At 38.3% G+C, this 24,111-nt stretch overlaps 3 protein-coding genes and 3 non-coding genes across 8 annotated transcripts; 4 read left to right on the plus strand and 2 right to left on the minus strand.

Moving 5' to 3' along the window:
* Nucleotides 1-79: 79 nt before the first annotated feature.
* Nucleotides 80-151, plus strand: trnah-gug (transfer RNA histidin (anticodon GUG)). The gene has a single exon. It is a non-coding gene; the product is annotated as a tRNA-His (tRNA).
* A 337-nt stretch (nt 152-488) lies between these two features.
* Nucleotides 489-7,087, plus strand: tbc1d25 (TBC1 domain family, member 25). 2 transcript variants are annotated; one of them, XM_056773247.1, is made up of 8 exons: nt 507-589; nt 710-916; nt 2,038-2,147; nt 2,310-2,464; nt 3,137-3,261; nt 3,749-3,937; nt 4,496-4,771; nt 4,854-7,087. In XM_056773247.1, exons 2-8 carry the CDS (start codon nt 872-874, stop codon nt 6,534-6,536), a joined length of 2,583 nt encoding a protein of 860 aa, XP_056629225.1. In that variant the 5' UTR covers nt 507-589; nt 710-871; the 3' UTR covers nt 6,537-7,087. The 2 variants fall into 2 exon arrangements, with proteins under 2 accessions (XP_056629224.1, XP_056629225.1); XM_056773246.1 differs by having other exon boundaries at nt 489-916.
* A 1,748-nt stretch (nt 7,088-8,835) lies between these two features.
* On the minus strand, nt 8,836-8,908 carry trnaf-gaa (transfer RNA phenylalanine (anticodon GAA)). The gene has a single exon. It is a non-coding gene; the product is annotated as a tRNA-Phe (tRNA).
* Nucleotides 8,909-9,682: 774 nt separating this feature from the next.
* On the minus strand, nt 9,683-14,556 carry LOC130440292 (properdin-like). 2 transcript variants are annotated; one of them, XM_056773332.1, is made up of 11 exons: nt 14,443-14,556; nt 14,179-14,266; nt 13,124-13,268; nt 12,542-12,708; nt 12,291-12,461; nt 11,924-12,118; nt 11,599-11,772; nt 11,164-11,355; nt 10,889-11,000; nt 10,655-10,758; nt 9,683-10,579 (listed from the first exon to the last, which is right to left on the minus strand). In XM_056773332.1, the coding sequence occupies exons 2-10, from the start codon at nt 14,231-14,233 to the stop codon at nt 10,656-10,658; spliced, it is 1,314 nt and encodes a 437-aa protein (XP_056629310.1). In that variant the 5' UTR covers nt 14,234-14,266; nt 14,443-14,556; the 3' UTR covers nt 9,683-10,579; nt 10,655. The 2 variants fall into 2 exon arrangements, with proteins under 2 accessions (XP_056629310.1, XP_056629311.1); XM_056773333.1 differs by lacking the exon at nt 14,443-14,556 and having other exon boundaries at nt 14,179-14,285.
* Nucleotides 10,246-10,318, plus strand: trnar-acg (transfer RNA arginine (anticodon ACG)). Its single transcript has one exon. It is a non-coding gene; the product is annotated as a tRNA-Arg (tRNA).
* A 1,292-nt stretch (nt 14,557-15,848) lies between the features above and the next one.
* On the plus strand, nt 15,849-23,607 carry ppardb (peroxisome proliferator-activated receptor delta b). The gene is made up of 8 exons (XM_056773304.1): nt 15,849-16,264; nt 18,804-19,265; nt 19,349-19,500; nt 20,048-20,186; nt 20,591-20,790; nt 20,976-21,179; nt 21,344-21,587; nt 21,766-23,607. The coding sequence occupies exons 2-8, from the start codon at nt 18,860-18,862 to the stop codon at nt 22,011-22,013; spliced, it is 1,593 nt and encodes a 530-aa protein (XP_056629282.1). The 5' UTR covers nt 15,849-16,264; nt 18,804-18,859; the 3' UTR covers nt 22,014-23,607.
* The last annotated feature ends 504 nt before the right edge of the window (nt 23,608-24,111 follow it).

The raw sequence follows: 24,111 nt of genomic DNA on the forward strand, positions 1-24,111 counted from the left end.
CTTCCAGGATACAACAATGGCTGTTGGATATCGGTATGACGTCTGAATTTTTGGCTGTCACACATCAGCTGAGTAGCTCGCCGTGATCGTATAGTGGTTAGTACTCTGCGTTGTGGCCGCAGCAACCCCGGTTCGAATCCGGGTCACGGCATTACAATGAAGCGAACATTTTCTGTTTTTTAAATCTGTGAAATAATTGACATAGTGTGCTTATTGTATAGTAATGTTTGTTGTTCTAAAATGTATAACGGCCATATACTTGTTTTATGCATTGTTACACAAATAAATAATGTAATTTGTGTAAGGTGGAAACATAAATTATTTCTTCTTTAAAACGACCGATTTTCTCTTTATCCTTAAAACAAATCTTTAGGTGTTTTTGTGTTTCATATTGATCATCCCTTCCCTCAAGACTGCAATGATGTAATGCATATTTGACGACATATCCTGTTGTTCAAACTGGCCAGTGCTGTCGTTCAATCTTTCTCCCGGCTTCTCTGTGCAAGCAGTAAACGCATTGGCTACAAAACCTTTAGTTTTAAAGAATGGCATGGCTATTGTTCTGGTTGATCCCCGATAGAAATATTAGGTTAATATATACCAGATACTTCCTTCACAACCCTTTTTATAATTTGTATAACCCTTTTTAAAATACAAGCGTCCATAGCTTTGCTTTCAACGGGGCTTTTATCTTGAAACCTGTCCGCAGACGTTGTTTTGGAGTCTCTCATTAACGGAACCTTCACTGAACCTGCTGAAGCAGTAGCAGCGGAGAAAACGGGTACCGCATCCATTGTTATTTATTTCACTTTATATTCTGGATGACGACAACGCATCTCTGAAAAGGACCCTCCGAAGCGGACTACCCACCATGTCGGCTGAGGAGGAGAGGGGGGTAGTTCGTGTCAAAGTCAAGGTGAGAAAATGTGGGGACTGAGCGCCAGGTTGAAACCCCGACAACCCGCAGAGCAACACAGCTGGAGCAGGATTGAAATACAATATTACAGTAACGTTAGTCCACGTAACAGTCCAGCCAGCCAGTCTAGGATAAATAATATATATATTTTGTATTCTATTTATTCTTCATTTTCATAATTTACCTCGCATGCATGGCATCTTTGTTGTTTACATATACATCGTGACTGCAACATAAGTGACAGTTACATGAGCGATTGGTCATATTGTTTTTTATATTTAAAACATCTGTAACGTTATATTCATTCACATGTATACAACTAAAGTGCAGCGCACTTAACCGCTTACGTCATTAATTGTAGCGTGTCATTGTTTGGGATTGATCCCATCAGTCATTTTACGACAGTACGGGTTATAGTTTTTGTGCTTGACGTCTACGTTAGCTTTTTATTCCTACAGGTCTAAATATGAACAAATATTTAAAGCAAACATAAGTGCTGCTGACATTATCGTGAGTCATGTTTGAGCTCAGGTGTCACATGATCAAAATGCCATGAAATAGTTGAACTTGTTTTCCGGTCACTTCAAATACATACAGAGTGTTTTAATGAATAAACAAAGCAATGGAAAGAGAATGCACATATCGTGTGATTTATTACGAATGCAAGTCTAAGGGAGACGCTATAAATGATTAAATAGCACTTCACGTAATTTGGCTCCTTTAAGAACAGTGTGATGTCACCTGTCTAGAAAGGCTCTTTACAGAACTGTTGTCAATGGATTGAAGATGATCACTCTGAATTAGGGATTAAATAATCAGAAAAGTTTCATATAGTAAATTAATGTGGGCGTCATGTGAACCTTGAAACAAATAGTTGCTTTTTAACCATTGTTGTTAAACATTGTATAGTTTCCCACAGGGATCATTCATTTTAAAGGCAGTGGCAACATAAACACACTCTACATGCAATAATTAAGAATGTTTCACCTGATCAGTTTTGTTGTTGTGTAAAGGGTTATATAAAGCAACCCCTAAATATTTGCTCCCAAATTGAAACATAGAACCCTTCAGACCCTTCTTGTTCAAATAGTGGCTTTATTTTTCTGTGTGTGTGCCAACAGAAGTGTGAAGGGGTGTTACCGGTGGAGTTCCGCTCATTTGCTGTAGATCCTCAAATAACCTCTCTGGAGGTGTTGCAACATATACTGATACGAGCCTTTGAGCTGAATGGGTGAGTGTGAATTACAAATCGTTTTTAAAATGGTAAATATTCATTCTGGCTTGGATTTATTACGGTTATTGAGTATGATTGTGATAATGACAATTTAATTTGTAATAAATAATTGAAGGGTCAGTAGAGTGAAAACAGATATGAAGTTTGTTTTGGTTCTAGGAAACGCAATTTTGGGATTAGTTACCTGTCCCGTGATCGCGGAGGTTCGGAGGTGTTTGTGTCTCTGCTGTCCGACTGGGATCTAGATGCAGCGTTTGTCAGTGCAGCAAAGCCATTCCTCCAACTCAAAGTGGACATTAAACCATCAGAGGACAGTAAGTTAACTCTTATTTAAAGGGATTGTTAACCCTAATAAAATTCCATCATTATTTACTCCAAACCTGTATGAAAGTCTTTGTTCTGCTGAACACAAAGGAAGATATTTGGCAGAATGTAAGTCACCAAACAGATCTCATCCCTCATTTGCAACCTTAGCAGGGAAAATAAATAGTATGCAGGGTAGGTGGACTGGTTCTTAGGTTAATTTGGTAATCGCCATGGAGTGTCGGGAAGGACACGGAGACAGTAGTTCCGATTAAAGTACTTTAATGTCAAATGAAACTGTTTACATTGGCAGTTACAAGCCCACAGTATCCATAGTTTGTGTATATGTGTGTTTGTTGATCACTGCGCACATTACACAGGAATTTGGCAGGATTAAGATAAATACGCATATTCAACTCTCCATGCCGCCGATCTTATCTGAAACTAAACTAACTTTGCGTCATAGGGCAGTGTTGTGTTCTTATTGGCTCTTTACTCACGTTATTTCAGTAGTTCCTGAAAATAGGGGAAAAATGGTTCTATCACCCCATGATACTTCCAGAAATCAGTCTATACATTTAGCAGCAAATAATGGCAACAAAATCCTTTTCATGCAAATATAAAAAGGAAGATTAAGAAGTGTTTAAGTGTCAACTGTTATGATTTTTGTTTTTTCTCCTAAGGTCCAGTATTGGAGGACTGGGACATAATCAGTCCTAAAGATGTGATTGGCTCAGACCAGCTGCAGGGAGAGAAGAGGTCATTGGTATCCGCCGCACTTCCCTTCACACAAACGCTTCTGTCCCAGGTGACTCTTGAGTTTCTTCAGCCTGTCAGACAGCTGTTTACCAGCCTGTAGGGCTGCTCGATTATGACAAAAATCATAATCACAACAACGATTTTGGCCAATATTGAGATCCCGATTATTTAGCAACGATTACTCACTAACTTTTGAAGCGACAGAGAAAAATGTAAAAACTTTTTCAACAGAAAAATGAATGTAAAGAAAATAGCACAGTTGAAGAACTATAAACAAAAACTGCGCTGTGGTTTTATACCACAAGAAAAGAGAGGATCCTTGGAAAATGGAATGCGGCACAATAATCATTTTACCTCTAAATTGCTTTTGCAATTGTTGAAGGCTAATATTGACGATTACGATTAATTTTCGATTAACTGCACAGTCCTACCAGCTGCCCATTTGCTATTTAAATAAAGGTAGTAGATATTGCAGCGCTCACTTTTCCTGAACATTTTTGTATTTATTTCTCACTCTTTCTGCCTTCCGCATTCAGGTGGGCCGCACCCTGTCACGGGTACAGCAGGCCTTGAGTTGGTCCTATGGGGAAGAGATGAAACCGTTCAAGCCTCCTTTAAGTGATACTGAATTTCACAGCTACATGAACAGTCAAGGTCAGCTGACCAGGCCGGAAGAACTCAGACTTCGTATTTATCATGGAGGGGTTGAGCCATCTTTACGCAAGGTGTCTAAGCTGTAGTTACTCTGAGAGCATTTTTCATCATGAGCAGTGTTTATTACATGAAATCTACATCGATTTAAAGGTGCTGAGTGTAATTTTTTGGAGGATCTATCGGCCGAAATGCAATATAATATACACATGTCTTCAGAGGTTTATAAAGACCTTACACAGTGAAGCGTTATGTTTTTATTAATATTAGCTATTTCTATCTACATACACTGCATGTCCCCTTATATGGAATTTGTCATGTTGTTTCTTCTGTAGGCCTCAACAGACAAAGCGCTCTACAGAGCGGGTTTTGTAAAAACATTATCTCCTTCAGGAAAGAAGGGAAAACATGACAAGCTCGAAGTTCTGTGCCAGCCACCATAGTGTTTTGAAAGGGAGCTCTGTGGCAGCCACCATAATGTTTTGAAAGGGAGGGGGGAGTCAACTGTTTGTTGCAATTAACAGCCTCACCCCTAGACGCTGCTACATCACATACACTAGACCTTTACATTTATTGTGAAGTCATGTAAAAATACTTTTTATTATGTCTTACTTTTCTTTTTATCATGGCAGGTTGTATGGCGATATCTCCTCAACGTGTATCCAGATGGTCTGACGGGGCAGGAAAGAATGGACTACATGAAGAGAAAGACAAGAGAATATGACCAGCTTAAGAGCGAGTGGAAGTCACGAGTCAGCCCAGAGGATCTAGAGTTCATTCGGGGAAACGTTCTAAAGGACGTTCTCAGAACTGATCGAGCGCATCCTTACTACGCCGGCTCCGAAGACAGCCCTCATCTCACAGCCTTGACTGATCTCCTCACCACCTTTGCTATAACACACCCACAGGTAACCATGTGTAAAAAATACCATAATGTTCATTATACGCAGTGCTTATACAATATAAGCTATCCTAAATCTGCTTCTCCAGGTGTCTTATTGCCAAGGCATGAGCGATATTGCCTCGCCGATCCTTGCGGTCATGGACAACGAGGCTCACGCCTTCATCTGCTTCTGCGGCATTATGAAGCGCCTCGAGGGCAATTTCCGTCCTGACGGCCAGCTCATGTCCATTAAGTTCCAGCATCTCAAATTGCTTCTGCAGTATTCAGACCCTGAGTTTTACGCCTACCTAGTCTCTAAAGGTGCAGACGACCTGTTTTTCTGTTACCGCTGGCTGCTCCTTGAGCTGAAGCGTGAATTCGCTTTCGATGATGCTTTGCGAATGCTGGAGGTCACCTGGAGCTCTTTGCCACCTGACCCACCCGAGACTGAGGTGGAGCTTCTGGGGCCGCCGCTTGAGGCAGACCAGTCCACAGGCTCACGGGATGTCCATCAAAATGTGGAAATGGAGGTGGAAGAGGAGCAGACGGAACAGCAGAGGAGACGACACATGCTGAGACCGTCCCGAGAAGAGGCAGATGGAGGTCGTAATCCGGTTGTGGAGGAGGAGAAGGGTTCGCGAAGGGAAGGCGAGGGAGGTTACAGCGTGGATAATACTGTCAAGAAGAATGATGATGTCACAGCTCCAGTACCACCGTTTGAAAAACAAGCCAGCTTTGGGGAGTTTAAGTACTATTGCAGTCGTACTGAGGATAGTTTTGAAGAGAACGATTGCTCTGATTCCACATCATCTCCAGTGCAGTTTCAGTCGGCGCACTCCACGTTGCCGTTCTCCATCCGCCAGTTCACAGAGGAAAGCGAGGGGGATCCTGGAGAGCAGGAACCGCTTATCAACGGTAACTGCACACCCTCATCTCCAGGCCAGAGAGACTCTCCCAACGGTCAGGCAGCTTCCCCAGAATCTGGTCTGCCAAACTGGAAAAGTAACTCCAGTCAATCACTGGAAGCTTCTAATTCACCGTCCAGCTGGCGAACAGCGTCTCCCGACGCCCTGTCAAAATGCACATCCTCCTCATCAAGTGGCGATAAAGCGGCATCTCCCGAGAAAGCCCCCGGAGGGTTCGCGTCCTCACAAACTGGAGCCGGGGCTCAATCTCCATCAGTGCTCCCTGGGAAATCTTCATTGGCATCTCCATCCCAGGGTTACACTCGTTCTCTTCTCTCTTCCCCAGTTTTATCCTTCGGCAAGTCGCCCAAACCGTTCTCCAGCAATCTCCCCTCCCCGTGCAAACCCACGGGAACCGGTGCAAGCTCTCCAAACACAACCAAACCGGAAGGCGGCGGAATGAAACCATGCTCACTGCCTCCTCCACAAGAGTTCGGGAAAGGGAATCCTTTTATGCTGTTTCTTTGTCTTTCCATTCTGCTGGAGCACCGGGATCACATTGTTAAAAACAGCTTGGATTATAACGAGCTGGCCATGCACTTTGACCGCTTGGTCCGCCGACACAACCTTGGGCGTATTCTGCAGCGAGCTAAAGCGCTTTTCGCAGATTACCTTCAGAGTGAGGTATGGGACTCTGAGGAAGGCGATGAAGTCAGCTTGGACTCACCGGCTACTGCTGCGGCATCCCCTCAGACCCCCAGCACTAGACCCCCTTTCCTCAATGTACAGCCCTCTCAGGGTACGTTCCCAAATTCAACGTACAATCTGGCAAATACTATTCCTTCCCCGACTGTTCCCATTGCTCTTTCTCCCTCAGCTTCATGATTGATTCATCTCCAGCAACCGGGCCCCGACAACAAATAGACGCTCGTGTCGTAACACAAGCAGGTTTTTCAGCACACCTTTGTGTTCTACACATGATCTATGGGACTTGTTTTGTTTTGAAACCAAAGCTCGATGACTTTCTGATTTTCCTGTTTACCGGCCCTGTCGTTGTACTGTACCTTTTTTATTGCACTTTATTTTTGTCCTTTGAAAGGACAGGCCAGTTTGGGTTTCATTTCAATTTGTAAATACTGTAACACTTTTGAAATGATACTTTGAGAAAGGCACATTATGAAAATGTAAACCCCTTTATATTAACCTCAAGTATCTGCGTATGTTTGTTGAACTTATTGCCAGCAGCAAATGTGATTTTGGTATACTGATTATTGTCCAGTGTGCTTTATGAAACCTTAAGCCTTGACTTTTGTTTTTGCAAAACGTTTTAACGGGACATCTGGCTTTCAGTACAGGACGAATGTGCTGATGTGGTATTAAGTGTCCCATTAATGTGAAACGTTTATAGAACAGATAAAAGTCAGACCCAATCTTGAGTAAGTGATCAAATTCTGTGTAGTATAGAACAGCTTTATTACAAACAACAAAATCCAGTGGGCCTTTGATAAATATTGATATTAGCAGATGTACTTGATCAAATATTTTCCCACAGTAAAGACATCTTTAAATCTCTTTCAGACAGAAAATGATAATAATAATAATGCTCAAATACAGTTCTGAACTGACAGAACCTTGTCAATGTTGTCAGTTTATTTGCTTTTACTTATTCTTGCCTTTGTGGGAAAAGTGCCTCATTTCACAATTTTTCATTTTAATATCCTGGTCTGAATCATTTTTGCTGTGCTCTTTTCTATGTGCATTATAATTTAATATTCCATATTCCACCAAAGGCTTAACTGTTCATTTGTTGCCATAAGAACTTTGTTGTGAAGTTTCAACAGTGGCAAAGAATCCCTGCTGATCACATAAATGACAAAGTGATTCATGACTTTGGTCATATGCTGTTCAATGGACAACCTGTACAGTCATTCTTCACGTCTTAATACCAAGTGTTCTTTTTCTCCTTTTTCTTCGAAGTGCTAAAACAATAATAAACCTTCACATGGACCAAGAAAAGTGGAACAGTTATGGGTCCTGATCATCAGCGTTAAGTTCAAAACATGTATGTATGATGTATGTTACTCTGATTTAGTTTGACTGTGTATGATAGTATTCTTTACCCACACCCATGGAGAGATTTGTTGGATTGAATGCTTGCAATACTCCTATTTATACAATAAATTCACTGAATATTGAGTGATAATAAATATTGTTCTTGATCGATCATTTGTTAAAGGCCGCATGTAAAAAAACAAACCAATATATTTAGAGACTACATCGAAGCTGTTAATTACCAGTCAATGAAAATACTCTTCCACATTGTCTAATACATTTTATAATCTGACTGAATTGTGATGCTGATGGATATATTATAACAGGCCTTGATCACTCGTTGAAGTTTTGCAGAGAGAGAATCAAACGGTCTAAAGTATGGTTACATTTCACTCGAGTGGATGCAGACAATGCTCGTTGCAACAAGATTTTCCTTGTAAGAGCGGAAACACAAGCAATCTGGCAAAACATCTTTCCAAAGTGCATTATGGGCAGACAGAGAAATGCAAAGTTTTCTACTGCCTAGCTACTAGTTCATCATCCACGTCCTCAGGTACGTATGCTAGCCTAGCAGTCTTCCTAAATAACACCGACATAAACATTGCATAAGGTTTCTTTAAATTAGTATGTAATAATTTAATAAACACACATCACATAAAAAAATAGCCTACATATAAATCTTTATAGAGTATTGTTTTCTGCAGTAGCCTAAATAAATCTTAAACAATAAAAATGCTTTCACAGTAGGCTACTGCATTTAAAGTGGATGAATAATAATAAATTATGCTTAAGAAATTATAAAGCAGAGCTTACCCAAAAATGAATTTGTAGTGATGAAATACATAAACTTTTGTGTGTGTGTGTACATTGCAAGAGGTTCCAAACCTGTAAGACTTTTAAGCCCAAACAGAGTTAACTACATTATGTGAATGTAAAGCTGCAGTTACAGTGAACCAATCCACTCCAGCATCTGGTCCAAGCAAAAGACAAACCTGAAGCACTGATAAGAGTACAGTTAAAGTACCGGATGGATAAGTGGTATCGGTATAGTAATACCGTTAAAACCTTAATGATACCCATCCCTACCTAGTTAATTTGTCATAGGTAGGCTTTAATTCCATTTGGTTCAAAATGCCGAAACCCGGGATCGAACCAGGGACCTTTAGATCTTCAGTCTAACGCTCTCCCAACTGAGCTATTTCGGCGGGTGATATTCCATTCTGTCAGCGCCGTCTCGTGTATATGTCGGTAAATTACGTATGTCAGACACAATAAATACTGAATGCTAGCCAAAATAGGGTCATATATATTTGCAACAGAAAAAAAGATTTGCAAACAAAACTTAAGTTTTGTCACCCGTTACCTCTTGCAGCACGCTTTGGCGAGTGCAAGTCCGTCAGATATTGATTTGTGTCCGATACTTTGGAGACATGCGTTGAACTAGATCGTTTCGTCTTATTGTTAGCTGTTGGCTGACTTCACCCAGGCTATGAGTAACGTGACGTATGCCATACAGCAGGTGATGGGCGGAGCTTGCCAACTTACCCGAGCACCAAAGTTACAAGTGTGATTTCATAAGATAAAGGGCTGCTTAGGTAACAGTGGCAGTAAAATGCCTCCAGTTAAGATTTGTCCTACCACAAAAAATATTTTAAAGAGATTATTTTAAGGTCGAAAAACGGCTTGTTGTTGCTTTAACAACAGTTTTGTGAATCCGGCCGGTTTCTTATATGTTTCTTTGATCATCAGTACATACCAATGTTAAATTATGTTAAGACATTCAAATAAAAATGCACAAATAATGTCTCAATTAATAATCTATGGTTGCAAGTATATCCACCACAAAGACCGCTGAAAAGGAACAAGACAAACAATGTCAGTTAAATAGAGTGGGAGAGGGTAGATTTTCACGTTGTTTTTTTTACGTTTTATTTAATGAGCAGTCTTTATAGAGAATCCTTTTACCACACAAACAGACACACAGAAAAACATATTTATTGAGGAAAATTGTTTCAAAAACATACTTATAACAAAACACGAGTTTTACACAGCTGGATTTGATTAACTTAGAAGTGAATGTGTTTGGGAATCAGTGAAATGAATGGGCTTCAATGCAATGCTTGGAACTATAGAGACCTCATGATATCATTTACTTCCGCATGCCATTCTTATAACAGATGTCTATGCAACTGTCGAAACTCTGTTTGTCAAGGGCTAAGTTACCTATAAACGTTGACTGTTCGACATTTTTTCTTTTATCTCTGCACTGAGAACCCTCTACAATTATGTGGCGTTTTACAAATAATAACCTTACGTCTGAGAGAAAAACGTCATAGGTAACATTGTCTGGACGTTATTTAAATGTGGCGTTCTATTTGTTTGCCTTGCTCTTTTATATGCTCTTTTAAAGGAATACTCTACCCAACATTAATAAATCTGTTATCTTGAGTTTAAAAAAACCCATCTTATAATACAATTATAAAAGTGTACAGTTATACGTGACACGGTTCAGAGTGTTGCGTGGTTTCGACATAAACTCGTCGGGCCAGTGGCGCAATGGATAACGCGTCTGACTACGGATCAGAAGATTCTAGGTTCGACTCCTGGCTGGCTCGTGTCTTTTCCTTATATTTTCTCGAAACGGTTTTCTAAAAGCAGGATTAGTTTATAACATATACAGTTAGATTAATACTTGAAAATATTGCTTCATAACAGGCGTTAAAAAACGATTTCGAAATGTAATCAACAATGGCATCATTCCAATGCTAATCATTCCATATCATAAAACGAGTAATACAATGTGTTATCTCTCTATATTTTTTTAATATAACAATAGCAAGCTTTTGATGTCCTTTCCAGTTGATGAGGTTTCAGCTCTGAAAAAAGTGAGAATACGTTATTACACTCTTTTAATTTATAAAATATAAAGCGTATGAAAATTACAAACTTACCCTAGCACTCGGGTAAATTTTTACATTCGGTTGTCTCTGTTTCAGTTTTCAGATCTTTACAATTAATATTCGGTTTCCCATCGAAAAGATTGATGTCCTGGACCCTTCGTGGGATAAAAAACAAAGAATTTGAAATCTGTTGGTGAAACATTACCAACACAAAGTATGCATGTGATTGGAGTGCAGTTTAAAGACAAAATATGTCTCTCATTTTGGAGTAAATCTCTTTTCTACCTGTATGCAGAGATGTTAGCAGTACACACTCTTTCTCTTGTTCGGTTAGATTGTGACCCACAGTCTGGTTTGCAATAACTCCAGGTACTCCACTCTGACAACATAGCATTCACTAAACACGAAAAAATTGTTTTGAGACAGTATTCAGCAACACATAGACCCATCTGGCATCTTATCTCATTTGTTTGAAATACAAATATCTTAATCTTATTAATTGTGGATGTTATACTACACAATGAAAGACATTGTTCTCTAAAAATGATCTTTGCACTAACTTTCACAGCCACTAATATCATAGCAGTCGCCATGATCCACAATCTCTCCATCACAGAAACTTCCTTCAAATTCTCTGCCAACACACTCCCTCGTTCTAGTTCGGATTCCATCTATGAGCCTGCAAGCGATTTTTTTATGGGAACGTTTTTTACAAGAATTCCATGGACTCCATTCGGTCCATACTCCGTTAACTGATTGAAGGGAGAAAAAACAATATTAGCCATTTTTAATGTAACTTGTTAGTTATCAACACGTCAACAAGTAATAAATTAGTTAAAGGAGTAGTCCACTTCATAATCAGCCCCCATTGACTTACCAAAGTCATTTTTATTCCTACTATGGAAAGTCAATTACTCTCAATGAGATTACTCTTTAACTACTCCTTTAAGCAATCTATTTTTTCAGATGAATATTTATTTTTTCTATGTACTTACTAGGACAGTTAACAGGAACTGTACAGGAACCAGTTTTTATGGCATCACCATCGCAATATTTGCCACCATATTTGGGTTCAGGGGAATCGCATTTCCGTCTTTGTGACTCTCTGCCCACACCACATGTCACAGTGCAGGGTGTGGACTCTGACCAAGGACCCCAGTTTCCATTAACTAAAGAGGAAATTTTTCCAAAAGGTAAATGCAGGAATTCTAAAATTCAACCATTATGAATAAAAATATAAAAACTGTTGCTTGTCAACCTATATGAAAACCGATCTACTCTTTCTTTAAATGCTTAATGGAAGAAGGCACAGTGTATTACTTGGACAGAAAGGTAATCCTGTGCAAAATTGTCTGTCCTCGTCAAATCCCTCACAGTCTCGTCCACGTGGAACTGAAGACGGAGGGGGGTTGGTGCACGTCCTTTTACGAAATTCCATTGGGGGCTCATGCCCTTCATTAGCACAAGTTCCTTGACAGGGACCCCATTTTCCCCAACTAGACCACCCGCCATGAGCTAGATATAGAAAAAAACATGTTTTTAATTTTCAATGTGTAAAAAATTGTCTTTTGCCAACAATTCTGCAGATGTACAGATAATGAATGTTGTCATTTAATCTATGTGAAGATGTAAATAAGGCACAGATTTTTTTTTTTTTTTTTAGCAAATAATTAAAGAGACCACTTACTAGGACAGACAACTTCAGTATTACAGCTTGCGGTTTCTTCTGCTTCACCTTTACAGGTGGCCCCACATTGCGGAAGTGGGTTGGAGCAGCTTCTTTGCCTTTTTTTAATTCCAATTTCACATGTGACTGAACATGGCTGCCAGTTCCCCCACCCTGACCAACCACCTTCCACTGAATGCCACAAAAATATAAACAAATGAGTTTGCTGAGAGTGTTTACGCCTGGATTTTAGTAATAAGTATTATTTTTACCTGGGCAGCAGTCCTGTTCCATACAAGGTTCGGTTTGAATCGATCCCAGATTCTCAGGGTCTAAGCAAGAACCAATTCCGTAACACATTCTTCGCCTTTGCCGAACACCGTCTTTACAACTCACTGTACACTTGCTCCAGCGAGTCCACTCAGACCATGCAGCCCGGCTGAAAGTAAACAGACAACTATTGTGGATACATGGGACCCTGTCAGTCAAATCCAGGCAAAAATCTTATATCTGAATGAGATTAGAAACATCAAACTTGGACATTACTCAGTTATTATTATATTAGAATTTTCTTTACATTAACAGTAAATGACAAAACATGACTTAAATTGGGTTTTCACTGGTAAGGTCACATGCTTAATTTGATCTCTGTAATGGCTGGGTTAGCCCTGTTTCAGTGCACCACATTCTGTAGATTCATGGGTCAGATTATGCTTTGATTTGTTGTCAAATCTGGTTAACATACATCACAGGATTATCTAAAAATACTGAAGTCATATCTCAGATTTCTTAATCATAATGTTTACATGCCCTTTAAAATTTAAGAATATTATAAATACATTAACTAAACTTACCCACAGGATTTACAAACCCCATCTGCTTCTACGTAGCCATAGTTAGGGTTAATACAACAGTCCTGGATTTTAACCTCACCCAAAAGATCACCACAAATCCCATTGGATCGGGAAAATTCACTGAAACACTGTGCCATCTGTGAAACTTAAAAATATATTAAATAATTGGTAACACTCTACAATAAGGTGCTTTTTGTTAACAGTAGTAAATACATTAACTAACATGAACTAATAAAGAACAATTTAGTTTTTCACCATTTTTTAATCCTTGTTAATGTTACTTCATGTCAATACAGTATTCATGTTAGTTCATGGTGCATTAAAGGGGTCATATGGCATGAATACGTGTTTTTCTGTGTCTTTGGTGTGTTATAAGCTGCCCATGCATGTATAAGACTAAAAATTGCAAACATTTAAAGGAGCTCTGTGTAAATATGTTACTGTAGTAAATCAAAACAATACCTTAATATTTTCATAGACATTTAGAAAACATGCTGAGTTCATATATTGGTTAACCCAAAAAACAATGCTATAGCCAGTTATTCCACTCTGAAATGTGCTTTCTGTGCCAGAATGCCTTTTTTTGTTTTGTCCGTGTGGCCACGCCCAGTGACGATTTCCCCATTAGTGTAATTCGACAGCTCGGTTGTCAATCACGGCATATTGCAGAAAACAAACGACCTGGGTCAGAGCAGATTCCACCCTTTCCGGTACTTTTACGTTGCAAAGAATTACTATATTATCTTACAAATACATAATATACAATTTTATTACCGTTATTTAAACGAGACAGCAATATTTGACCTCCGTAGGACGCAACTTCTGAAACGAGCTGTTGATTGAGTTATATTTGAAAAAAAAAACACTGCAAACGTATAAATTTGCACATACAGTCAAAATTTTCGTATGTGTTTTTTCGTATTTGGCACTAGTTTGTAACGTGTCTCTGAAATGTCAAAAAAAACCTCTCAAAATCATTTTGACTAATTTCAGAGATAAATGGGAAATGGAGGTAAGTTCTAATGGGTTATACTTTGTCAATAAATATTACCAACCTGATTGCTGGACATAAATCCCCAGGACCATCATCACCCAACAGAGGAGATTCATGGCTAAATCAATCAGATGGAAACTCCGGATACGCTAAAATTCAGAATGTAAAAACACTGTAAAGATTTGAGAAGGGAAGGAAACATACATCTTCAATTAAATAGCTAACAATAGTTGGTGCGTGTTTTGATCATCATACAAATTATTAAAAGTTCAAACACATGCAGTTTTCTAGTTTTAGTTTTAGTTTGGCATTGTTAAGCACTTACACTGTTGTCTTCCCCTTCTTGTAGCAGTTTGAAGAAGACACTTTATAAAGAGTGGTCTTCTAAGCCCTCCCCTCACAGGGACTTTCAGAAAAACAATAAAAAATGTTTAAAAACAGGATATGGTCATTGTGAAACTGCCAAATCAGCTTCCTTTACCGTAGATCATGAATTTGCACAGTCATCATATATTAACAATATATTTTATTGATGTAGAAAAAAATACAAACACCAAATACAAACACCAAACAAAACAGATGAAATGTTCCTTTTCACATTATGCAAGTTGTTCCATCGTGTAATCACTTTTTTTTAACATATTTTAAAGACGTGCCTCTATAATCAGTTTCTACAGAATTAATGGTTAATGGTTCAGGGGAAGTGCAGTAAGCTCAGCTTCATTTCGACAGACGCAATTTCATCAAAGGCTTGCAACCAGTTTAATTGTTTATCACGATCTATAAGTGCATTGCTTTTAATATAAGAAGGATAAATATACTTGTTGTTGTCTATTACTCACACATAAGTTGATCAGTTATTTTACTGTTTTGTTTCATTTTGTGGAAAGAAGCAGTTTTCACCTTTGTAGACAAAGAACATTTTTATTTAATCAGTTGCCCCATCTTGAGAGCTTTGACTGCTGGACTCCAGTCTAATAGCGACATCTACAGGAGGACTTGGAAGTCCCATCTATTAAAAGCTACAGTTATTGATTATCACTAATATATTAAAATAGACTTATTTAGACTATTTAGAGAGTAATTTACGTAGAAAAGCTATGTGCCTCGTTAACGATCTTTACTACGCGTACACTTTTATATGCATTTTATATACTACGATGACCTAATTTATATGATTTTGTAATGCTTCGTAAGCATGTTAGCTCTTGTATATAACAGTACTGTATTTCAGCGGATGAGTGCATAATTGGTTTAAATGGACCGGTGTGTTTCGAAACAGCCTTCGCGGGAAATAACATCTATAATTCTGTCAGCTTCTTTATTATGAATATTTCTAGCTACGCATATATCACTCCATGCTTTACGTGTGGCTTTTGCTGTCAACCACACACACGCCTCTGTGAAACCTAGAAAGAAAACAAACTGAACTCTCTGAACTAAGCCTCTGGAATGAAGCGGTCATTGGAGAAATGTGTGTCATGTGATTTACTTGACGAATATTTTTAACAATTGATTTCTAAGGCATTTGTTTCACTCATATATGTCTTATACACGTTGTTATGATTGCATAGTGAAACTAAGTCCCAGTAGTAAAAATAATTCGATAAATTCACTTTTATATCCAGTCGATGACGTTGAGCCGACGCGCGCCCCCTACAGGTTATTAACATACATGTTGCGCTTTTCTAGTTCGTTTATTTCTGTCCTCCCTGACAACCGAGTAATCAAAGCGAATGGAGTTACTAGACCAGATTGAGGAAAACTTGATCTTGAAATAACAGAGCGCTGGTACAACGCTTGCTTCGTATTTAATATGGATTTAAGAGCAAAGTGGATATAACAGAAAACCCGGCTGGAGGGACCCGTATATCTTATCTGAGACATATAAGAAAGTAACTGTTTTGTCGAGAAGAGATTTTACAACGTGGACAAAATGAAAAAAACATGTTAGCATTACGCTAATGCTAATATCAAACTAGCATTTGTGGAATGAGAGATATGGGGACACAGTGGTGGCAAAATTGATATAAAGCGACGGACTATGAGCTCTTCTAAGATTAAAGTCAACTTTGCTCTACATTCGAAGAGCATATTTATACGGGATCTACCGCTGGGAATCTTCGAAACTAGCTCGTAAACCCAAGGTAAAGTAAAACGGCTAGTTAGCCAAAAATCAACTTTTTAAAAAAAATATTGTCTTATATCTGCTTAAGTAAAGTACTAAAGTAAAGTGAGATGTTAATAACATGAGTTCTTGGTGTATTGTGTTTAATAGGTATTGTTATATTTTAAGGTAACGTACATTTTGTAATAATGTTTTTGTCAGCTATATTTGGTAGGGTCTGTCTGTCAGGCGTATGTGCCCCCCGACTCTAGCGTTTGTGTTATTTGTCTTTATATCACCGTTAAAGCCTATGAACTGTGGACTTTTAACCTTTGTGTTCTTTTCACAGCGTTGATAAATTAAGTTTTTACCAATTATATTATAGATTTACAAACGTTGCTCCTTGATACACCTACGATTCAGATGAACTGTTTCATAGATAACTATTAACAATCGAAGATCAGATATTTCAGAGTTCCTCAGTCAGCATGTTGTAGATTTATTTATTTTGACTATAGGAAAACATTCTCATATCCTCATGTTCAAACTTGTGAAACAACACTTTTAGCTGTCATGACAAGATTTCAGTTTTCTGAATAAACATTTAAAGATTCAAGCTGAAGAAGAAGATTGAGGTTAACTTTAAAGTTCATAATAATAATAATAAGTGGAAGTGTGTGGTTATATATTTGAAATAGTTCATGAACAAGTATTACATTTGAACTTGTTATACCCAGAAGTCAGTTTCTGGTGAAGTTGTACAGGGGTTCTTAAATGTACTTTCTAGCCTTGGTCACCAGTTCTCTTGCATTTGTATAACTTGTCAATAAATAACTTTTTAGTCACCTTACTTTTCTCCCGCTCTTTAACTAATAAAAACGCCAACTAAGTAACTGAGAGGTCTGCAGACTGGAATGCGTGTCTGTCATTCATAACCTACGCACATTGACTCATTTAGTTCCTCTGTGCGGGTTGCCTCTTGCATGCAACAACCTCTGTACAATGTTGATAACCTGAGAACCAGCACGACTGGTTGCTGGCAAGTCTCGACAGTAGCTCAAAGCGTTTGTTATTTGTTCATTTGCTGAGCATGTATCAGTTAACGTAAAGCCTATGCTTATAGGGCAGCCTTTGACTAGTGTGGACGTGATTTTTTTGCAAAAATACATATGTAAAATGTATAGGATAAAGCAATGTAAGTCACTTTGGATAAAAGCGTCTGCCAAATGTCTAAATGTAATGTAAATGTAATGACCACCTGATAATCCTCTTGTCAGAATCCAAGGATCACATACTCTGTTTGGTAGCTGTCTCCATCCTCCATATGACCAAAGACTCGCATCTGTTATCGATGGCTTACGAGACATCAAGGATGTGTCCTCATTCAGTCAATGAGCCCCCTTGTGTCTCATTTACCTTAATGGGCGGAATTGAATTTTAAGAAATGTATACCTTGTTCATTTGATTGTATTGATACTAAATTGATAAATATACTTGGTAAAGCACAATGCATATTTTCTGTGACAGTTTATTCCTTTCTTCAAATGCCAATCTTATCTTTTCAAAATGGCAGAGCTCTAAAAAGCTCATACTGTACATCCACCATTAAACGTATCCAAATTACAGTGGGTAAAAATTTGTCTTTTGAAGCAAAATGATACGTTTGTAAGAGAGAATGATTCATAATTTGAGCTTATTTAGTTATTGATTGTTGCGCATCCATTGATATCAGTGCAGTAAGTTCAAATATGGTGGCAAGTTAAAAAACATAGAATCGCATTGGTTCTTGCATGAAGAAACGTGCATATGGCAACTAGTCACGATATGCATGGAAATCAATTCTGTTTTTTCATGACCTGAAGGTAGCATATATGTGCACATATGGGTTGTTGAAAGATGTACTGTATCTCCAGAGTTGTCAGACTTTTGTGTCACACGGTCGTTCTTTTAAATATGCACTTCATCGATTTTTCGGTCATGTGATCGGGTGGAGGGGCGTTTGCTTGTGTCAGATTTGCAGCAACTTGTCTAATGGTATGTCTTCCTCAACAGGAGCTTTCTTTGCTAGGTTATCTTATCATTTTAAGTAAACAACCTGCCAAAGTCTTATAATGGCTTTATCACCTAACAGACCGAGGAGACTATATACCACAGGCTAGTAATTACTGATTGCGTCTTACTGCCTCGAAAAGATAAAGGTCATTGAATGGGAAGTGGTGAATGACTAAATGTTGAACATGGAAAGAATAATGAATGTGCATGCTAAGACAAAAGTTAGTAAACCACTTGAGATATGTTATTTGTTGTTGAATATTTATGGACATTGTTTAGAAGCCTTTTTACACAATTCTTAAGAATAGAGGTATATATGGAGCTTTTAGAGTTCATAAAGATTTTAAAAAGTATACATCATTAATATTTAGCTAATAGTTTGCCTTATGTGACCTTGTATGTGGTCTGAAAAAAGTGCTCATCTTGATGATGACGTTGTATTGTGTGTTTATGTTAAGACACACAGTTGTGTTTTGATGTATTATGAGAATAATTGACTTTTTGTCACTTCTTCTGTTTTTCTGAAGAGTGGCAATGTCACGTGATGGATGGTCATGAGATTTAGCGGCTAGACTGGAGAACCATGGAACAGGTTGAGCAACCTACCTCAGGAATAAAATGTGACAGCTCTGCGAAACTAGCAGAGGGCCGGGGGAACGTGGAATTGACGGGAATTATGGAAGGCCAGGCGTCTCCACAGCCAGATGGAGAAATGCACTCTGCGCAGATTCTTGAAGACACAACATGTGTAGGTGTGCAGGAGGGCGGGTCTGTATCCTCAGACTGTGGAGGCATGTCAGACCTTCAGGAGCCCGGCTCAGGTTCTGGTGAGGAGGTGGAGAGCAGCGAGGCTTCTGACCCCACGGGAACAGAGGTCTCACCCGGCAGCAAAGGGTCCTCGGTGACGAATCTAAAGAATGGAGGTGGTTCGGAACAAGAGGGTCCTCAACCGAAGAGCAATGTTCCTGTAACAGCTCAAAACTTACAAGGTAAAAGTTCTTTAGTTTCAAGGTCTAGTTAAAGTTCAGGGTTAAATATATTCTGCAATATTTTCCATTGGTGTATTTTACAGATCCATTACCGGCCCCCCCCCTCTCGCTGTCTGACCAGTTACGGCTCGGCCGGGATGACACCAATAATTTAGGTCTAAATGTTGAATGTCGCATATGTGGAGATAAAGCCTCGGGATTTCACTATGGAGTTCATGCTTGTGAAGGCTGCAAGGTAATTTCGCTGAGCTTGCAACTAGCAATTACAGGAAGAGTTCCTCCAAAAATAAACATTCTTTCACCTATTCACCCTCATGTCGTTGAAAACCCAAAAGTGACTCCTCCTTTTGTGGAACACAAATGAAGATATTTTGAGAAATGTCTCTGGTTTTGTGTTCATACAATTGAAGTCAATGGGTGACAATGTTGTTTGGTGACCAACATTCTATAAAATATCTTCTTTTGTGTTCTGCAGAAGAAAGAAATTCACACAGGTTTGAAATAACATCTGGGTGAGTAAATTATGAAAGAAGTTTTATTTTTGGGCGACCTGTCCCTTTTAAGGTTTATTACAAACTCCATATGCAGAGTTCTGCACATGTGACCTGGTTTAGCCAATCAGAAATTCTCTTTTGCCTACAGGCCCAAAATGTTTATATTTCATTTCCTTAAATACCTTCCTTAAATATCCTTAAAGTTGTGTTTTTGTAATGTTATAATGAAGCAGTACAACAGTGTGTGCCTTGCGGTTTCAAGTAAGATATTTTAATCTTTTTTTCAAGGGATTTTTCAGACGCACCATTCGTATGAAGCTGGAGTATGAGCGATGTGAGCGTGCCTGTAAAGTCCAGAAAAAGAGCAGGAACAAATGCCAGTACTGCCGCTTCCAGAAATGCCTGGGTCTGGGCATGTCTCATGACGGTGAGGAGCCCACATACATATAACCACAAAAGGGTATATGTCGAATGTCATGTGACTAGAAGGGTAAACGGGTCTCATTACATCCACTTGTTGGAACGTGTAACAGCGGTATTAACAATTAATCATATTTATGGATTTTTTATTCTACTGTATTTTAATATAAAAAAATCTGTCGGATGGAAAAATGTAAACCTTTTACATATTTATTTGTTTACATGATCGCTTTTGATCATCTTTGATCAAGCGCATACAAAGGACTTAAACCAATTCCGATGAGACTTGTTTTCCAGTTTCTGCGTGACATTCAGCCTAAAGCCCATCAAAAGCATTTCAGAATTTTGCACCCAGATAAAGAGAATAGTCATAATATTGTCAGTAATAGTCAATATTTTCTTTAAAACCAGCGATCAGATACGGGCGCATGCCGGAAGCTGAGAAGAAGAAGCTAGTGGCGGGACTACTCGCAGGGGAGAATCTGCCGAACTCGGGGGGCGCTGACCTCAAAAGCCTAGCCAAGCATGTTAACACATCTTACCTGAAGAACCTCAACATGACCAAAAAGAAAGCACGGAGCATCCTCACGGGAAAGACTACCTGCACAGCGGTATTGTTTGAGATCCCTCAGACATTTCGAGTATTTATCGATTTGTTGTAGCAAATCCAACGAAACAGTTTAACTAGATTGGTGGGAGAGCTTTTACAGATTTTGATAAAGGACTTTCTTGATTTACATGATTGATCTACTGCAATATCAGTCCTGAATTAATCATATTCTTATTTTATCTTCAGCCTTTTGTTATCCATGACATGGACTCGCTGTGGCAGGCTGAAAACGGGCTGGTCTGGAATCAGCTCAATGGAACGCCACCGAACAAAGAGATCGGGGTCCATGTCTTCTACCGCTGCCAGTGCACAACAGTAGAAACTGTACGAGAACTCACAGAGTTTGCCAAAAACATCCCCGGCTTTGTGGATCTCTTCCTTAATGATCAGGTCAGAACAGTCCAGGTCACCTGTAGATCTCCCAAATTATTTGATCACTGCTAGTCTTTAAAATATATGTTTGTTATAGTTTTGGAGCAAATGCCATCAGTGACCAGCTTTGAGGTATTGACACAAACTCTCCCACTGAATTTATCTTCCACTTTGTCTCTCAGGTAACGCTGTTAAAATACGGAGTCCATGAGGCCATATTTGCAATGCTCCCATCTCTAATGAATAAAGACGGGCTGCTTGTAGCTAATGGAAAGGGCTTTGTGACGAGAGAGTTCCTGCGGAGTCTGCGCAAACCATTCAGTGAGATCATGGAGCCCAAGTTTGAGTTTGCGGTCAAATTCAATGCTCTGGAGCTCGATGACAGTGACCTGGCTCTGTTTGTGGCAGCCGTTATACTGTGTGGAGGTGAGTGCATGCGTGTTTGAGACTATTTTTCGGTATTATCTGATTTTCTTATGTGTTGGATCAAAAAAAAAATTATTCAGTACTTGTTTGGCATGAGAGAGCACGCTTCTTTTTGGTTTATACTGGATGTAAAACTATGCAAAATGCTCTAACAAAGCATTGTCTCTCTTTGCTCTAGATCGTCCTGGACTGATGAACGTAAAGCAGGTGGAGCAGATCCAAGATGGCATCTTGCAAGCTCTTGATCAACACCTTCAGGTTCACCACCCTGACTCTCCTCATCTCTTTCCCAAATTGCTTCAGAAAATGGCTGACCTGAGACAGCTGGTCACTGAAAATGCCCAGTTGGTTCAGATGATCAAAAAGACTGAATCTGAAACCTCTCTTCACCCACTTTTACAAGAAATCTACAAAGACATGTACTGAACGGAATACTAAAGTCACAGACTCAAGAACCTGACAGGAGATTGGACTCCTGAATTCCCTCCTGTATAGATAGGGTGCACAAGTTTTAATGGCACTTTTGGTGCCGTGGGATTTTTTAAAGAATCATTTTGTAAAGGACTTTTACAAATTTTGGGTTTGAATACTGACTTTAATTTGATCTTGAGGAGTGTTTCTTTAAACTTAAATCTGTTCTTATATAAAGGACATTTCATCTAGCTATTGTTTACCGCTTCATGTTGTTGTTCACTTACCTGATGAGGGCTTACACCTTTAAAAGTGGTCTTGTCCATCATGATTTTGGTTAGCAAGTACATTTAGGGGATATGGTATGCTATTTTGAGGACAGAGCAGAAAGACGGTGGAAAGCTTGACTTGCCATATATAGTTTGTGTTTTGTGTTGGTAGGGCCTTTCCTTTAGAAAGTAATTCTATTTTCCCCTTTGATTCTGTTTGATTTGGTTGTGTTAAAGGTATATTCCTCATATTAAAGTACAGCAGTCAGTTATGTTATTTTGGATTATGTTACTTGGTTGTCGTTTTCAGTGTCAGCTGCTACAAATAGATTGGAATTGAAGCTGAAGACCAATCTTATTTTTATTAATTCACTTATCATGTAGACTTTAACTCTTTCTTTGTCATGAGCCTACAAACCCTTTTTTAGGGGTATGGAAGGACATATGGGCTCATCTTTTCAGATATGCTTATCTCTGTTAAGTACTGGTACCATGACAGTACTTGTATTAAAACATACTGTCACAAGGTCATATTTACCCCTTAAGACCTCAAGTATATTTAACTGTTTCCTTGATAACCAGTTGTATTAAATTAGGTCTTCCATCCATTTGCTGAAGTTCCTCAGATGATGAATTTTCAAGGGCAAGAAGATAAGTTTGATAAGTTCTATGCATATTTTCTGAATGAATAAAAACATGCAAGCTACGGTTACATTCAAACATTACGGTCAGTTTGTTTTATAGTAAACATATAAACCCTAAACTTTTATTCTTTAAAATTAGTTGCCTTAATAGTACAAGTGACATGGTGCATCAGTTACTAATGGTAATTACTCATTTGGACGCTTCTAAGTCAAAAACAATGAAAACTCAAATTTGTGAATTTAACACAAATGTAACAATGAAGAATGTCTGATTTGTTACATTGATTTTTTTATTGTTATGAGGTGCAACACATCTACCATTTCACATTTAGAAATAAATCTATGAATCAGATATATGAATTGGAGATTTTACCTCGAGTCTGAAATGACAATTTCTGATGTATTTAATTACTGTATGGCACTTTATATCAAAGATGTATGGTCAATGTGTAGAACTCGTTGCTGTGAAACTAACTACAGAAATGTATTTAGGAGGGATTCACACTATAATAGTGGACTGATTGTCAATACTATGCCACCCTGAAGATGTTTATCAATCATCATTGCATTTCCACTAAACCTATACCTATCTAGTCTGACCCAACTCACAAATGTCTTTGTGAACAAAAGAAATCAAAAATCACGTGTTATGATTTGTGGAATATTATTTTTCACAGTAAAACATTTCTGAATATTGTTGTGGTGTGATTTATCCGCTGCTCCAAACATGTCAATATTTCATGCATTAAAGCTACAATCCGCTTTACAACACATTTGTCAATTGATTTCAATCTATGAAAACGTACTCAAATTAAACATCTTTATTAAACGCTTACAGTTGTGAATCAAGATATGGTAATAAAGTTCACTGATCTACTTTTAAATGTTTTTTGTTTATTTTTGACCAAATATGCTAAAAACTTCAGTAGTGATTCATTTAACTCAAATAAGATTAGCTAAATATTTCAATGTTCTTTTTGTTTTATATGAAAATGCTTTTACTAAGAAACATTTGGTTTAAACAGATATTCATTTTAGGTGTGACCAAAAATACCATTTTTTAACGGATTGATTGTTTATAAATAAATAAATACAGAATTAAGTACATGAATAAGTACATGTAGAATTAAAGAAACTACATGTCATGACTCGTTGACTCGTGCATAAAATGTAAATATTATTTGTTTATTTATTCATTAT

Source organism: Triplophysa dalaica, chromosome 18, assembly GCF_015846415.1.
Source record: "Triplophysa dalaica isolate WHDGS20190420 chromosome 18, ASM1584641v1, whole genome shotgun sequence".
Lineage (NCBI taxonomy): Eukaryota > Metazoa > Chordata > Actinopteri > Cypriniformes > Nemacheilidae > Triplophysa > Triplophysa dalaica.